This window comes from Accipiter gentilis, chromosome 9 (genome assembly GCF_929443795.1).
Source record: "Accipiter gentilis chromosome 9, bAccGen1.1, whole genome shotgun sequence".
NCBI lineage: Eukaryota > Metazoa > Chordata > Aves > Accipitriformes > Accipitridae > Astur > Astur gentilis.
The window spans coordinates 16739572-16756665 of record NC_064888.1 but is presented as its reverse complement, the minus strand read 5'-3'; the positions used below and the strand labels follow the sequence as shown (position 1 = coordinate 16756665).

At 37.5% G+C, this 17094-nt stretch overlaps 1 protein-coding gene across 4 annotated transcripts in view; it reads right to left on the bottom strand.

The window, feature by feature from the left end:
* DLG5 (discs large MAGUK scaffold protein 5) overlaps nucleotides 1-17094 on the bottom strand; it is a 113156-nt gene that overhangs the window by 65953 nt on the left and 30109 nt on the right. For all 4 annotated transcript variants that reach the window (XM_049810021.1, XM_049810023.1, XM_049810022.1 and 1 more), the window contains exon 2: nucleotides 5558-5626. In XM_049810021.1, coding sequence (XP_049665978.1) covers nucleotides 5558-5626 — 69 coding nt within the window. The remainder of the gene's footprint in view (nucleotides 1-5557; nucleotides 5627-17094) is intronic.

Below are 17094 nucleotides of genomic sequence, written 5' to 3'. Positions count from 1 at the left end.
CTTGAATTGCAATTAGTGAAAAACTATCTGTAAATAGCCTGTCAGGCTGATAAGCTAACAAAGCATTAAGCAAGGAAATACCCTCAGTTAAAGTCGGACAAGCTTGGTGGGGACAGATGTATAACCACCTGATGGCTGCAAGAAAGAGTCATAAAACTGCAGTGCCAATGGCGGTGTTAGTTACAGACTGATATGTAAATTCCCATAGGAAAAGGTAGTACAGCGATATGAACAGTGAAGAGCAAGAAAAAACACTTATGACTAAAAAAGTGATACCATTTGCAAAGAACTGAACAGCTGGAACAATAACAGTCTGTTAAAAGTTAAAGGTGATAATATGTGATGTGGAATGAAGAGGATGCAAGATTGACAGCTGTAATCAAAACAATGCAAAGAGATCTGGCTGTGAAAAGAAGGAAATTACACATGTGGAAAGATGGAAGGCCTCTTCCATTCCAAAAATCCTCTCACTAGGATCTCAGTATATTTTCAAAAAATGGAAGAGTATGCAATGCCTTTCTGTTAAAAACTCATTACAAAAAAGCAGAACGGAAGCTATCTCTCAGAGCCATAGCCTGACTCCTGCATGCAAGCTGCTGGTTTCTATTAAACATTTCTTTATTTAAAAAAAAAAAAAAAAAAAAAAAAAAGGTAAACAAAAAACCCAAAAGCTGTGCATTGAGGAGGGGAGGAAGAATCACATTTTTAAAGTACTAAAGGAAAACTCTCAAGTTTCGTTATGGTACTAGAGTAGGTAAAAAATGGCTCAATTCCAGAAACTATAATCCTGTCATGGCATCATATTGCTTAGGTGAACACTGTGTTACTGTAGGGTGTACAAGTAGTACTGGGTATCAAAAGTCTTGAAATACACCCTTTAAGTCAATTCACAGAGGCTGTTTTAGGCAACATGGGCCAGCACAGTAACTTAACTGGCTATTGTAAAAAGGAAGAAAGGAACCTGCTTTTGGAAAAAAAGAGCAAGGGAAGTAAAAAATAAAAAAGATGGAAATTGGAAGTAGAGTAGATATTTGAGATACACAGAAACTAACAAGGACACTGTGTTACTACTTCCCATAGCAAACAAATTTGATGATTTCAGGCTGAAGTACTGTATATGTAGGGTGGTATCTGGCTGATATTCTATCATCCGCAGATAAACTTTCAGAACACAGGCCTTCCATCTTTCATTGCAGGTCCAGAAAATTATCTGCTGGGATACAGGAAGAACATCTGGTCCAACCCTCTAGTTAAAGCAGGACCATCTAGAGCCAGTTGTCCAGGACTATGTCATTTACATGCAGTTCAGTGCTTGGTGAACATTTATCTTCAAAATTATAAATGTCAAATGACTGAGTGCACTATATAAATTGGCACTTTTTTTTCTTTTTCTTTTCTTTTTTTTTTCTTTTTTAAAGGGGGTCTTTATTCTATGTTCTTTTCCTCTTCGTTACGATGACCGGTCAAATGGGAAACTAGCCAGTGACTGTCACATACAGATGTGTTACTGGTTTCCATCCAATTCCTAAGTGACACTGTTGTTCCGTGCTTGGCATGCCAGGCACTGAATCTCCATAAATAATTATTCTGATGTCAGAGATGCAAGATTGCAGCTCCATTCAGAGAGTCTGCCAGGCATGGGGTGTGGGCAGATGAAGGGTGCTTCTATTTACACACAAAAATCTTTGTCATCATCCAAGAGCAACGAGAAAGGAAATACAGAGAGAACATGACAATTTAATGAGGATTTGTTCCTTTGGGGGGAAGAAGGTGGGGCTGAAGCACAATGGTGGGATGCTGGGATGATAGCAGTTTATATCATACCTCTTTAGGAAATTAATAGTGAATATTTGCCCTCACTACCATCAAAACTACCTATTTTACATGTGCAGCATGAACTTTTAATACCTGGGAAAGAAAAGGAAGGAAGCATAAGGGAAAAAAGAAAATGCTGTCATCTAAACCAATTTTGATTGAATGGTGAGGAAAATACATAAGAAAAACTTGTAAGGAGCAATGACCTGTATCACTCTGTATTTTTATTTACATATAGATACAAAAGAAAAAAGGCAGATACACCTATGGTCAAGGCATATAAACCTATGAAGAGGAGTTTCTTCTCCAAGGCTGCTATCCTGCTCCTACACAGGTAGGAAAACTGGCTTCCACTCAACTGCTTATTCTACCACACACACGAGGCTGGAATTTCATTCTTGTTGCATCCCTCATGCCCTGCAAGACCATCTAGATAGGGAAGGAGAAAAAAAACTTGGATGACACCACAGTACTCAGGATAGAGTAGCCCTAAACTCTTCTCTGAGTCATGTTATTCAAGTTACATCACTCCTTACTCTCCTCTTATATTAGGACTATGAAGTTACTGAAGACTGAGAGAACCCCAGTATATCCAGTTGTTCCCCGTACAAGCTTCTCCATGACTGTTCATCTATGCTGCTGCTCTCCATGCTTGCTGCCCTCTTCTCTTTCAATGGGAGAATCAGAACTGCAAATATACCCAAGATGCAGGCACACCATGGGTTTATACAGTGATAAAACGATGTTCTCTCATCTTTCCCTCTTCCTTTCCAAATACTAATACCATGTTTTATTTATTTGACTGAGACTGAGCACATGTTTTCTTAGAACTACCTCTTAAGAACAGTCATCTTAATACTATTTAAGCTTAGTTCTTAGATCAGCGTCTTTTTCTGGAAAATAAACCCACTATTATATACATCAGCTTCATCAATTAACTCAGAAACCCAGGACAGCTATAAAACATATAAAATCATCTCAATTTCACAACATCCTGGCTTACTTGGAAGTATTTCAGAAAAAGATTGTTTAATTATGAATGGTGGCAGCAAAATTAAGGTTGGGAAGAAAAGATAAAGCACATGGATATACCCTTCTCTAGTTACTTTTATGAACTATGGAGTCCAAAGACTACAAATGAAAGATTGTATTACCACTCCTAATTAGAAGTCACTAAGATTCACTCTGCTTCTTTATCTGGGCTTAATTAGTGGCCCCAATACCTTTCTCATGTCTTCTGAAAGGTCAAATGTGTGTTTCTGAGCTGCTTGACAAACAAAAGCAAGGTAGATGAGAAATAAAAATTTGTTAAATATTAATGAAAACCAGTGTTTTGAACTCAGGAAAAATAAAACAGATCCCTTTTCTGCCCCAGGAGGAAGGTCCATGTGAGTGGGGAAACAAAAATATTCCTTTATATACGTGTGTGTACACATAACTATCCACGTCAAACTGAACATATTTCAAAGCTCACATTGTCTCCAAACCATGAGGTTATTTACATTTTTTCACTGATGCATTCATTTCACAGCCTAAACTTATAATTTCCACTGCACAGAACTACCCTTGTGAAAATGTATTCCAGTGAGATGAGGACAGACTAGGGGGGAAGATGTATGTGAAATTCCTGAAATGCTATAGCAACTCAGTATTTGTTGGGATTCCATTCAAAGAAGTCATACGAAGCCTTCAGAGAGCTGGCATGCAAACAGTTTCAGTTATGATGGTTTGTCATTCAACAAATCAGTCAGAATTAAAATAATCTGACTGCAGCTTTGAAGTGACTTGCAAACATGTCTACTAGGATGTGTTGGTTATTAAGCAAAGAAATTTTGTTACTGATATTAGAGCACATTAAAAATATCTCTTGCAGAGCAAGATTTGAGGGAGAGAAAATGGTTGGGGAAGAAAATTATACTCATTAATAACAAGTCTATAACCAGATTATAAAACAAACATGCCAGCTTCAAACAAAGAATTCCCCTGACTGTTCATGTATTAAATACCTAACTCACTTTAATCATCTGAACAAAACAAAACCATGGAGAATACCAGAGCACAAGTTTTGTTTAATAGCAGGTCAATTAATTTTTAGGTTATAAATAACTTTGATCACTGCACACACCAAAGGCATAAAACACTTCCTAGGACAGCCCTTTAGGTAAAATACGCAGATCAGGATTCAGTATGAACTTCAGTATTTTAAAACATGAACAAAACATAGTTCGGAAAGTATTCAGTTCTGACTCATATATGGGAATAAAATGGATGTCTCAGGAGTAACACGCCAAATTCTAAATAAGCGTTCAGAAACAGGAATACCACACTTGCATAAGGTACTATGCCTCAGAAAATTAATAAAATAAAAAAATAGAGGCATGTATCTGTAGCTTGCAAGTGGTCACTGTTAAAGCAAAAAATCTCTTCATGATGGCAAACACTAGCTGTTCATCCACCTACCTTTACTTCCAAAATTATAAAAGGTCAGATAGAGTGCATTCACAAAGTTACTAAAATTGCACCCTGCCTCCACCCCACTCCCAAAAAAGGGAGGGGGTTAAGTGTACCTTTCCTTTTTAAAATCAGGAACATGGAACTAGAAAGGACCACCTGCATCTTCTCCTATCTCAGGCATTACTTCATCCAGTTATTCCACAAACTTAACGGATTTCATGTTAGAACTTCTTCCCTCTTTGGAAGGCTCCTTTTTGAGTCTGGTTGTCCTAAAAACATAGGAAATTTTTTCTTCCTATTTCCAGGCCCAATTTATTCATAGCAAATTAAATAATACCCTTCCTTCAGGTAATACATACAAGCGTGATCTTGATAAAAATCAAACTAACATGTCACAGCTTCCTGTATTTTCAGCAAATAGTTCAGTCAACCCTAAAATCTTGTTCCTACATGCTGGAGTTAAAAGTTCAACTCAATGGCTGCAACAGATGTCTACCCACATCCTTAAACAGACAACTGACTTGCCTGGTGCTGTCAGAGAAGTCTACAGATGCCTGACACAACATTGGAACTTTAAATATGCAAGAGCCTACATTCCTTATCCAAGGCAAATTACTTTTATATGGATTTCACAATAAAATTTATTTGTGTAAGAAGAAGAAAGCTGACAGCTAAAACAGCTATTCCAAGATTATCTTGTTAGAGGTGTTTTGCCCACATTTCTTTTAACTCTATTTTTTTTTAATATTTTGTCTTTCCCAGTGACTTTAAAAACAGAGATAATGAAGCAATTCGTTGCATGCAGGGGAAAAAAGGGTTAAAGCTTGCAGCCACTTCCGAAAGTTTAAAAGGCTATGACCTTGGCTAACAATATTTGTAATTTCTATGGTGTTTTTGACTCTGACTACAATTTTCACATCTACATAAATATATACATACACATATATGCACGCGTATATGTGTATTTTATATGCACAGACTTGTGTAAGCCTAACGTTGCCACTTTTACATCATTTTACTAAGTAACACAAAGCATGCTTATATCATTTAATGTATCCAAATGTAACAAATTTTATGGGCAACAACTGCATGCAGCCATGAAAAGGCTTAACTTGCATTACACAAAATGAGTATACTTTTTCCTGGTGAAGATGCATAGTTACATGTTCAACTTCTTTGATTTTATGACTGGAATCCCTCCACCCTTCTCAAAGGCAACCTTAAAAACTTGTTCTCCCAGCTCCCAAAAGGCACGCTCTTCAAGTTATTAGATTAATACTTTACTCACCAATGCTACTCAGAGAACTGCTGCTTTCAGAATCTGAGGGCATTATGGACAGCACACTGTAAGTAGACCCTAAAATTAGAAAAATAAAGACAGTGTTACTTTTTTCTTTTCTTTTCCCCAAACCAAGCTAACCATTCATCTTCTTGATACTGTAGATGCCAAACAAATTAAATTAGAGAACATGTCACTAACGCATAAAAATCTAACAGGAAAAGTATAATTTGTAAATGAACATTGCACTGTGCACTGAGTAGGAAATCATTTTGGATGAAATGGTAAAAAAGAGTTCAGCAAAATCCTGAACTAATACAGTAGTTATTTCAGATACACAGAAAATACAGAGTTTCATCTCTACGTTGTGAAAATTATGAGCAACACCTGTGACAACAGTCAGAATCTGTTTTGTTTTCTTATCTTTTTACATGTACCAGCTCCTATTTCATTCTGTAACTTGATTTGTATTCTTATCCTCAAACTTCCTTAAGACTTAGAAATTTCATTTCACTGGTAAATAAATTTTGCTTCCATCCATTTGCAAATTTCAGTATCTGACCTTAAGAGCAAGGACCTACAAAGCTATCTGCTGTTACTGATGATAGCAAGTTTTTTCATGTATTTATAGATGAATAGACAGAGGCACCTTTTAATTTAGTTATTTTAGAAGTATGCTAGATTTTACTTACCAGAAGAACTAGAAAAACAGGTCCTACTTCAAAACCTTACAAACTAAACAGCTCCACCATCCCTCACAAACAGGATAAAAGTGCCGCAGTAGAGACAGGGAGTGATTATGTGCAAAATCAATTTGAAATCTGGTCCATTTTCAGCACTAGCCAGGATGTGAGACCTGTCTTCACAACAGCCAAGCTCAAAGACAGTTTTGATACTTTCAGGAACTGCCTTTCCTATAGTCCTCCTTATGTTTCAATATTTGTTTCTTCCAGTCTCTTTGAAATTAAGAAATAAAAGCTGAGAAGCAGCACGAGATTAAACACATGGACCTACCTTTGAAATAGATTAAAGAAAGGACAGGCTGGAAAATAAGAAAGAAATCCTAGGTTTTGTTCATCTCCTCTCCTTCTTATTAGAAAAAGACATGACATCTGTAACTACCACAGTGTTAGATGAAGGAAAGACAAGATGTGATAAGTTTACTAACAACACAAGCAGTAACAGGCAAAGTGAATCAAAAAAAGCACACACACTTAAGGCCTGATCTTAAGCTACTAAAAGTGACATAGACCCCAACTTTAATGGGATGTGTTTATTTATCTTGACAAAGAATGAGGCTCCTACATTTGATAAAGGAGTGATGTCTAGGCAAAAGCAAACTTAAACAAGTAGTGGAATGCAAGGAAAACTCCCTCTAAGCAAATCCTCCAGTTTTATTAGGAGACATTGCAAAAGTAAGTACCAGAAAAGGAAATTAATCTTGAAGTAGACTGTTTAACCTGACAAATCCCTGTGAAAAAATGATTCAAAATGCATTGGTTACAAATAATTCTAGTTGATTGTATGGAATGTAAGTTTTTTGTTTTGTTCTGATTTTTAAACAAAACATATGACAAGCATGTCACTGACACACTGGCTTGATGAAAAAAAAAATCTGCTGTGCATTTTTGCTTCCATTTCAAACATTTCCACAGAACAATTTAAGCTATGTTCCTGTTTCATTAAAGCTTATTAAAAGCAAAATAATTTCTGCATTAATTAAAATCAATCTCTTTGCGTATTCTAAACTCATACGACTTGCAGTATTTCTTGTAGTCTGGACTAGAAGGATTAGAATCATAAGGGAAGTTGAAAAGAGCAGATCAATATCCTAAAGTAGAACATCTTTATGACAGACAACATGTACCGAGATGGTATCAAAACTGCGTGGGACTCAAGCACAATAAAACCGTGTGCCAAGAAGTGACACTTCATTATACTCGGCAATTTAAGGCAAAATTTCCCAGTTCCTCTAAAAGATTACATAGGAGTCCCATACCTAAGCAAACTTCTACTGATCATTAGCTGCTTTTGCTTCTTTTTAAGAGCGGAGAAAGAAAAGACTCAAAACCTCATCATCTTAGCTGATCTTGCTTTTATTTATCATCAAGAAGCATTGATCCTCTGTCTTCTTTTCCTGCGTTAAAAGCCAGAGCCAGGACTTAAAACAAGCTAAATTCTGCTCTCTGGAATAGATTTAAAAGTTTCATGCAGCTGACTTCATCAACAGAGAGATTAGGTCAGATTTGTAAATGCAAGATGCAGTATGCATGGCAAGTTATCAGAAGAAAACGTACAATTGTGAAGAGAGGAAGAATCATCTGACCCATTCATAATTCCTCACTTCTAACAGGGGGGGAAAAAAAAAATCTAGTAGCATTTGTTTGGCTTCCAAGGCTGGCTGTGGGTGTGTTTAGTTTTGGTTTGGTTTTAAACTACACATGTACCACCTCTGTCATCAGAAGCAGTATTAGTAAGCATCAGAAGCAATAACCAGAGAACTCTACATAGCTTTCACAGTATTAGAATTCATCTTTAGGTACTGAACTGATACACATCCACGTATCCAATTCAGGCTAGAATAGCATCGTACTTGATGTATTCCGCTTGATCAAACTAGCAGTACCTCAGTAGTACCTGAAAATGCTCCAAGACAAGAGTTTCCCTACTCTATAGGATGCCTCCTCACATAAACAAAAATGCTCAAAACCACCCCAACACAAATTCAGTTACAGGCAAAAAGGCAAGGAAAAAGGCACAAGCTGGTTTCTATGACCAAAGGCACTAGAACATCCTGTTTATTCACAAGCTACACAACCATGGTATTTTAAGAAATTTGTTGCAAAACCACCCCCCTCCCTCTCCCCTTTGCTGAGCCATTTTCCACTTATTTCAAATTCTTGAAACTTTCTGACTGTCCATCTTGTCAAACTGCACAAAAAATAAGATCAGAACACAAAACCCAACAAGAAGCCATGACTACTTTTCAGGTTCATGTTGCAAGTGCTTCACACCTAGGGGTTCACATGCCTTTCACCATACTTTTCCAAATATTTTCATACTTTTCCTCTAGTAATCACCTCGCATGCCAAAGTTCCCCAGTACAAAAACTTCCTACATTTGATCTTGATTCACTGACTCACAACAATTGCTGTCATATTCTTGAAGTTCAAAATTACAACTTGAAATTACAGGATTCTGAGAAAAACAGTATACTACCCATACTTCATTAAAAAAAAAAGTGACCTGCCTTTTACAGATACACATCCATACAGAGATGAAGAAGAGCATAAGCATCCTGTCTTTGCATAGCAGACTTGCTTTTGGGGCATTTCTTTTTTGCTCATCCAGATTTAAGCTTTGGATCGGTTCCTGGCTATATTAAACAGCTTTGGCAGAGCAGAGGGATTTAGAAACTGCAATGGTATATACTAGAGAATCTTAAGAATCCCATTTCCTTCTATTTTTAACAATTAGAGCATGTCAAATATCCTTAAGTTATTACTGTCTTCATTAGTCAGATAACAGGAAGGCCACTTAAAAACTCGCAAATTCAAGAAAGGAACTAGTTGCTTAACTGTGGAAGCCGCTTCCAGGGACAGCAGAGGAACTAGATTCTAATTTACCTCCATCTTTCACACAACATCCACACAGAAACAGTGATATATATTTCCTTTGTTAAGACAGATAATGATGGTGGAGGGAAAAAAAAATAATTACATGTCCTAACGACACCAACTGTCTAACCAAGCAATTTCCTCATCAGCAATGCCAAATCTAGACTTGTAGAATTAAATTACTAGCACAAAATTAAAACAGAATATTTTTCTCTTCTGTATTTCTAATATTTGAATTGTGAAACACCACATAACACTGGGCATCACCTAGACTTCAAGGAGAGACTTAAAAAGACAAGCCAGCTAATTTCAAAGCAAAGCCTCCTTGCTTGCACTTAGTACCTTCTGTAAGAAAGCAGCACAAAGGATCAAGTAAAATATCTTCTAGGACTAAATGCTAAAACGACTTTGGAGAAAAACACACTATGTTCAAATTTCATTATGTGGACGTAACCTGAATGTCAGGGTTGCCATGACTGCGTAGAACATTCTCCTCCTCCTCCATACAAATACAGGTACGTACATAGGCTCTGCTCATCACTCTAAAGCGTAGTGTATCCAAGGGGACTGTAGTGGCAAAATAAGATACAGGGACTCAGCTTTCCAGAATTCATTGCACATATGCTTTCAATTAATATTTTTTTTCCACAATGTATATTTTTCTCTCAAATAGTTACAAAATTATATCTATAATTCAACTGAAGGCTATTTCATCTTGCAAAATTTGCTGTATTAACTAAGTGACTGTGTAGGAATAAGAATAATTACTCCCTCAGATACACACCTTCAGCACAGGGCCAAAGAGGAAGGTACACTAAACCTGTTTCAGTGTGTGAAGAACCAGGGTTTAATTCAAGGAGCATTAGGTGATTCATCCCACTAGATGGGGAGTGCTCTGGTCTTAGCTGCACAGCTTTTGGCACATCACTCATCTTTAAGGATTGCATTAAGATCTGCGGTATGGCTGACTCCTAAATTAAGCTTGTTTCCTAACTAAGAACACTTAGCTCATTGTAGGACTGAGCCTAGAAGAAACGTTTCTCCTGCCCAAATTTCTTTTGCTACGCTTCTGCTTTTAAGGATGATATTAAACAACTCTCTATGCTCCCCTGCTGCGAATTTCCGTCGTTACTTAAACTCTGTTCTTCCTCCCACCTCCCTTCTCAGCACAGTGACTGCCAGCTGATTCAACTTCTTGTCAGCAAATGATTTTTCTGATGGAGGTTCAACGCACCGGATGACAAACATTTGTTTATCCACATCTCTGTGAACCAAACCAAACTGCCTTTTTGGCAGGACTCCTACTTGCTGTGGGGGAGTGAAAAATTTTGATTAAAACTGGGAATGACCCAGATTACAACGTTCCCATTGCCTTTACAACAAACAAAACTGCCCAAGTAGCTCAAGATCCCACGGATCTGCCATGCTCTATCTCTGAGGCTCTTCTTTTCCTGGCAGCCTGTGCAGCCAGGTTTGTCAGAAACCATAAGACACAGTTATTCTTGGAAGCTGTGTGATGTTCAGATGCTAAATTCTGACCTCACGCAAAACCTTCAATTGGGTATTTGCTTCCATCCATGTCATTTATTTCAGATGTTTCACAGTCATTTATCTTTAAGGATATAAGTAACTCCAAGAACAAAGGTACAAACTTAGCAGTAAAACAGTAGTATGGGTCATATCAGAAAAAGTTTGCCGTCTCTTTCTCCACCTGCTTTTAAACACGGCTTTACTACTTATTCTGCACACCTACAGTTCCTTAATAGTGTGCCCTGCAGCGTAAAATCCTCTTATTTTTAGGACAGCATGAAAACTAAATAAACATTAAACGGCTTTTTAAATAATCAAGCAGCTAAAAATTTTTAAGTTTTATTTCCCAAATGTCTTGGTCTATAACAGTTTCACAGAGACAGTGCGGGTTACAAAGTTTATTTTTCTTTCACTGTGGGGAAGACATTTTATAACAACTTATTTATGAAATATTAAGATATTAATATTATAAGTGCGGTTTTGGAAAAGATAGATATTTTAGTGCTTAAGCCATCTTTCAATTTCAAGCAATTAAGAACAAACTCTTGTTAAGGACAGAAGAGTCCTTAACGCATGAACAAGGACATTGGCACCTTTCTCCGAAACATTTAGTAAAAACCAGCACTGGTGACAGAATAAGAAGTCAGGTTCATTCTAATTTAATATGACAATTTCTGTGTAGGTTTAGATTCAGAGAAGTTAAGTAACCTGCTGGAGGCCAGAGACATCAGTAAAGAAGCCTGGAGTTCAGATGCTTAAATTCCTAGTTGTCAGTCATACAATCAAGTAGAGCATTTGATCTTCAGCTGTTAAAAACATCACTAGAGAGAAGTATCTGTAAAATTCCTATTTTCTAAGCAACATCTGTTCAAAACACTTCATAGTAGAATAAACCCACAGACTGATATTTCTAAATATGCATTCCTAAGAATACCCTCTCCAGCAACATCTATACCTACTCATTGCTATAGATACTTTTTTCTTTAGCCAGGAGGCAATGCAGTGAGTTATACTGAAAAGAATTTACAACCTATCTTTAAGAGAAATCTAAGTCACTAAACTATTGTTGTGCATCTTACTACAATGTGAATTATGAAAGGAAGCAGATGTTGGTTCCTTCAATAAAAAAAGCAGAAGGGCACTGAGAAAGGTAAGAGGAAAGGGCAAGAGACAAGAAAATTAGGTAGTTCATTTTTCTACATTATCACTTTACCATTAGGATACACTTGCTGCTGTCCACATACTTTATTAGCATTATTTGTTAATAATGCTAATTATTAACATCCTCTTTTCACACAAAGCAGCACAGAAAAGATTAAAAAAATCTTTACAGATCTGAATTTGCATAGTTTGATTCACAAAACACATGATGATAGTGCTTCAGCTGACAGCATTCAAGCTGTTTTGTCATGGACATGATGCTCTAATAATGCCTTAAAGAGATGGGACAGAAGCCATTTTTAAGAGCCAAATTACCTTGAAGTTTTATTAGCAGGATAGCAGCTATTACCAACTAGTAATTGGAAGCAAAGAGGTACACAAACTTATGACTGCTTAAAAAAAATGGAAAAAGACACACCCAAGTATATCAGGTCAGCTAGAAATAATGCCCCTTGCTACCTTTCCATCTTTCATTTCTTTCTTCACAATTTATAAAATTACTAATTTAATCTCTTGCACTCTGTGAAACCACATCAGAAGTGATTAAATATATCTGCTGGAGCAGCAGGAGCAAAGATGCAATCATAATTGCTGCTGCTATTACTTATTCAAAAAGTCCTGCAGCAATTCAGGATCTGAACGAGAAACAACTGCTTTAACCTTTGTCATCTTGCTTTTTGACTGGGATGGCTTTTAACTCCACTTTATGAGTGCATTTTGACTTGACAAGTCATTTGTCTCCAACACTCCATTTCAGCTGAGGAGAACTGCAACAGAAAATGACCATGCCCTCCTCTTACAGCCCTGAATTTCCATTAGGTAGTGCAGTGAGATGGGCGATGATTTTTCAAGTTATTTTAAGGCTAACAGCAACATACCTAGCTACCGTGAAAATACCGGCATGCAAAGTTACATTGCTCAGAATCTGGCAAAAGAACAACTTTTGGATTGTAGAGTTGCACACACTGTCTTCACTGCTAACTTTCTTACAAGAGAAATGTGTATTTTTGCAGGCTAACACTCAGAAGGCAGAGAAAAGAATAACTGGCTCAAGATTCTTTAACCTCAGCTCTTAGTACAGATAGGAAAAAGCTGCATTTAAAGTCAAGTCTTAGTAAAACTGCAGTGCAGATAGGTGAAACAAACTGTCACATATTTCAGCTCGTGTGGATTATACAGGTGGTCCTTGCATTATTACCACTGCAGCAGTGCCGTCTTCTGTTCTAAAAATGTCATGTGGTATTACAGCTGACTACCTTATTAAACAAATACAGAAATCCTTTTTATGAATTACTTTTAATATAGCTGCTTTAACAACACCAGTTAACCTATTCTGGGAAAACCCATCTCTATTGCACTGGTAAAAAGGCAGTGTACCCATTAATTTGTTCTCACTTCTAGCCATCAGGAACATTACATTTGTTTGCTGGATTATGTATGATAAACCAAAGGCGGGGGGGGGGGGGGGGGGGGTGTGTAGAAAACATAATAGCATTTTACTTTTTTAACAAGCTTCCTGCTATCTCAAACTCTGTTTCTCTTAAAGTTATCTTCTTAATCTAGATTACTCATGAAACTATACATAAGACGATATAATTAATTCCATTTTTAAGGTAGAGAGATGTAAATTTTCATTAAGTTGCCCAGATGACTAAGATGCAATAGAGGACATTCACCAATCCCTATCCCTCTAGGAAAGGAAATCGGATAACATAGGGCCTAAATCCACTTGGCAAGCACATGCTCCTTCAGTACTCCATCTGCACAGTGTCCAGCAAAATGGCATTCTGATCATTTGCTGGATATTCCAGGTATTGCTGAAGGGACCAAGGCTTCTTCAGCTGAGCAGTGCAGTGATGGCAGTCACCAGAAAGCAGCAGGCCCTCACAGACCAACAGAACCTTGAGCTGAGTGCTTTTTGTCCCTACAGCCATCAATAAGGTGCCATGTCCAACAGGGAGCAGCTACAGATTCCTCTTCCTGGACACAAATGGCAGTGAGAGAGCATCAGCACCACTCATCTACCTCACCCAGAGAGCACCTGCAAACTTCACTTTTTGTGTTCTCTGTATCAGCGCTCAAAGCGCATCCCAGTTCTGCCTACCCTTACACCCAGTCTGGTCTCATCTGGTCCCAGATGCATATTCCTAAACCCTGTCCGAAGAGATTGTGGTAAATCAGACCTGTCTACTTCTAAAAAGTTTCTCACCTGCCTTGCATCTAGATAATGATTGGTTTTCTTCTGTCAGACATTTAGGAAATATCATTTTCAAGGCCACTACTCAGTCTTTCTGATCCATTTTCTGAGTTTTATTGACAAGTATAGGGCAGATAAGAAGTTAGACATTCTGGCAAATAAGAAGTTAAGGAAAAGTCCAGGTATTCTTGCTATGAATGGTCTCTATCCACAGGAACTCACACTTCAAACCTGCTGAATCTGGTGCTGACTACTAAAGCTCTTCTGGGCTGTAAATGCATGGTTTGTGAAGAGCTAACTGGGCAGCTTCAGACATCAACACTGAAGAAGCAGAGACGTAATCTGGACTCCTCCTAGGCCATGACTGAAAGATAGTATTGCTCACTAGAACTGCAGAAAAAAAAAAAACAGGTGAATTGGGAAATATGACAAGTCACTCAGAAAAGTCCACCGCAACCTCCTTTAATGCTGGGGTACAACATTTTTAAGAACATCACCAAGTTGAGAGCTGACTGACAATTCTTAAAAGTAAGGAAATATTACAGATCCAATTTTATTCTGGAGGAAAAAGGGATAGACTCACAATACACCAAGTCACATGTCATTATTTGGGCTGGGAACAGACACCTCTTAGAATATCCTTTCCTCTCATTAAGGTTTGACAGAAATAGTATTCCTGAATGCCTTCAAATCTCCTTCCTAGCTTCTTCTAAGTCCAGATAATAATGTATTCACATCTATTTATCCTAGCACACTAACCAGTTCTTAAAGGTTGAAGAAGGGCTCGTTGGTTGTCCATTTTGTTATGCAGCACTCATTCCAGGGAAACCTCATTTTGCAAAGTTATTTCGATATCTGGAGGCAATTCTTTACATCAAGCTATATTCCAGGAGCTTTGCAAGTAATCTGACTAAGATTTCTGGAGGATGACACCGTCTGCCATTTGCAACTGACCCTAGAAGATATAAGTGAAAGGAAATGATGTTCAGAAAATACCCACACGCTATGCAGTCAAAACCCAAGAAACTGTTGTGGGATGAAGGTGGTAAATGCTAGATCCCTGCAAATGCATTCTCAATCAGCAACAGTTGCCTTACTAAATTTGCAATGGTGACAATTAAGAAATCCAAACTTCATTTAGTCTGAACAGATACACACAGAACTTTGTAGCATATTATTTCCTCAAATAATTGTACAGTCAGGTAATACGAATGGCAAAACAAAATTTAAAAAATAGCATTAACTCTACAACTAAATGCTATATTTAACATTTAATTTAAATTTTTGGAATTAAATCGAAGTAGCCACCTAATTATGTTTGTAAAGAGGCCATGCCATAAAAAAACCTACATGGAAGAACAAAGGAAAAAGCACCTACGGGCATTTAAAACTGCAGACACCGACATTCAGAAGACTAGAAATCTACCAGGTAACAAGGAAAGCAAGCATTAATTCCTCAAGATTAGCCTCTTAAAGCATCCAGTTCTTTCACTAATTCACTGTACCTTGCAACCAGGGATTTCCACTGCAGAAGCAGCTGGGGGCATGCCTGGAACTGCGGGTGACAAGAGCATCCATCACGTGCCTAATCTGAGCTTTTTTCTAGCAATTCAAACTTCACCCATAACAAACAAGCATTATGGTTCAAACTGTGTTTTTAAGGACAAGTCATCAAGAACACACATCTACCTACACCCATCCATAAACATAGTCTAAATATAAGAACAGATCTGCCTCAATGATAATGGTACAGTTAAAGCCACATAGCTTTCCTACTCTGCAGAGACTTTTAAACAATGATAAACGGGTTTAACATAGTTCTAGCTTAGTCCTGTACAGCAGAAGAATTAGGCACACAAAGAAGAAAGCACCTGAACACAACCACAACCACATTCACACCAAGGGGTTGTGCTATTTACAGCTCGGGGGGGGGGGGGGGGGGGGGGGGGGAGGAGAAGAGAGAAAAAAAAAGAAAAGAAGGAAAAAAAAAAAAAAAAAAAAGGCCACTTTTAGGCCAGTCCTTTGTGATTCCAAGCAGAAGAGTAACATATCAAAGTCCAAAGGCTTTTTTCCCTATACCCATAATATCTACCTTATCTAAACTTGCCTGTGTACAATTTAATCTCGTAAAGCTATCTTCTCTGAATATCCTTCCGATTTCTACAGCCATAGCATACTGACAAGGACCAAACTTCTAACAGAAATAGAACAAAGTAGTAGGAACACCCTTCTCAAAAAGCAGACCCTGTTACTATTCACAAACTGAACCAGCAACTGATTGAAGAAGTTACATTTACACAGTATCTCCTCATATGATGTTCTCCACATTAAGTGCTATAAATAATAACTAATTAGGAAGACTTATGAGCCTGTTGTTTCTAGCCTGAATTCTTCATTTTCCTCCAACTTGCAAACTAGCTCACATCTACTGCTCATAAGGATTGCAAGAGATGTATCATTACAATCATCCAAACTTGGACTGTGTGGGAGTCAATACTCAACACACCTCCTTTGAAATTCAAGTGGCATTATGAGATTTGACTTTTTCAAACCATGCACCTCTAGAAAAAGTGATTCATGTTACTTGGTATGAAAGCTGGCATAATGCTCAAGTAACCTCCTTTCAACCTTGAAAGGAAATGCATACTCACCAACTAAGCCCTAAAAAATGAATTTTCCTTATATTGCTCTTCGTAGCATGCTTCAATATTTGGCCTCTAAGTATCCCCCCTTCAGGAAAACAACCAAAACAAACATCCCAAGATGGTTTCATTAAGGTATGTCAGAGAAGGACTTTAAATTCGACTTTGTTGTGTTGTTACAATGGAAAAAACTGCATGCACTTTCATACAGAAGAGGGCTTGTATCCAAGCTTCTTCTGTTTTTAGTGATTGTTACTTGAAATGGTAATAGAAAAGCTACAAGTAAGCTAAATCATTTAATCTAAGATTTCTTGTCTCCTTGGCAGGTTTATTTTTTAACCCCACACTCTGCTTCATTTAAGAAAGCAGAAGTAAGGAATAATAAAACATAAAGCTTTT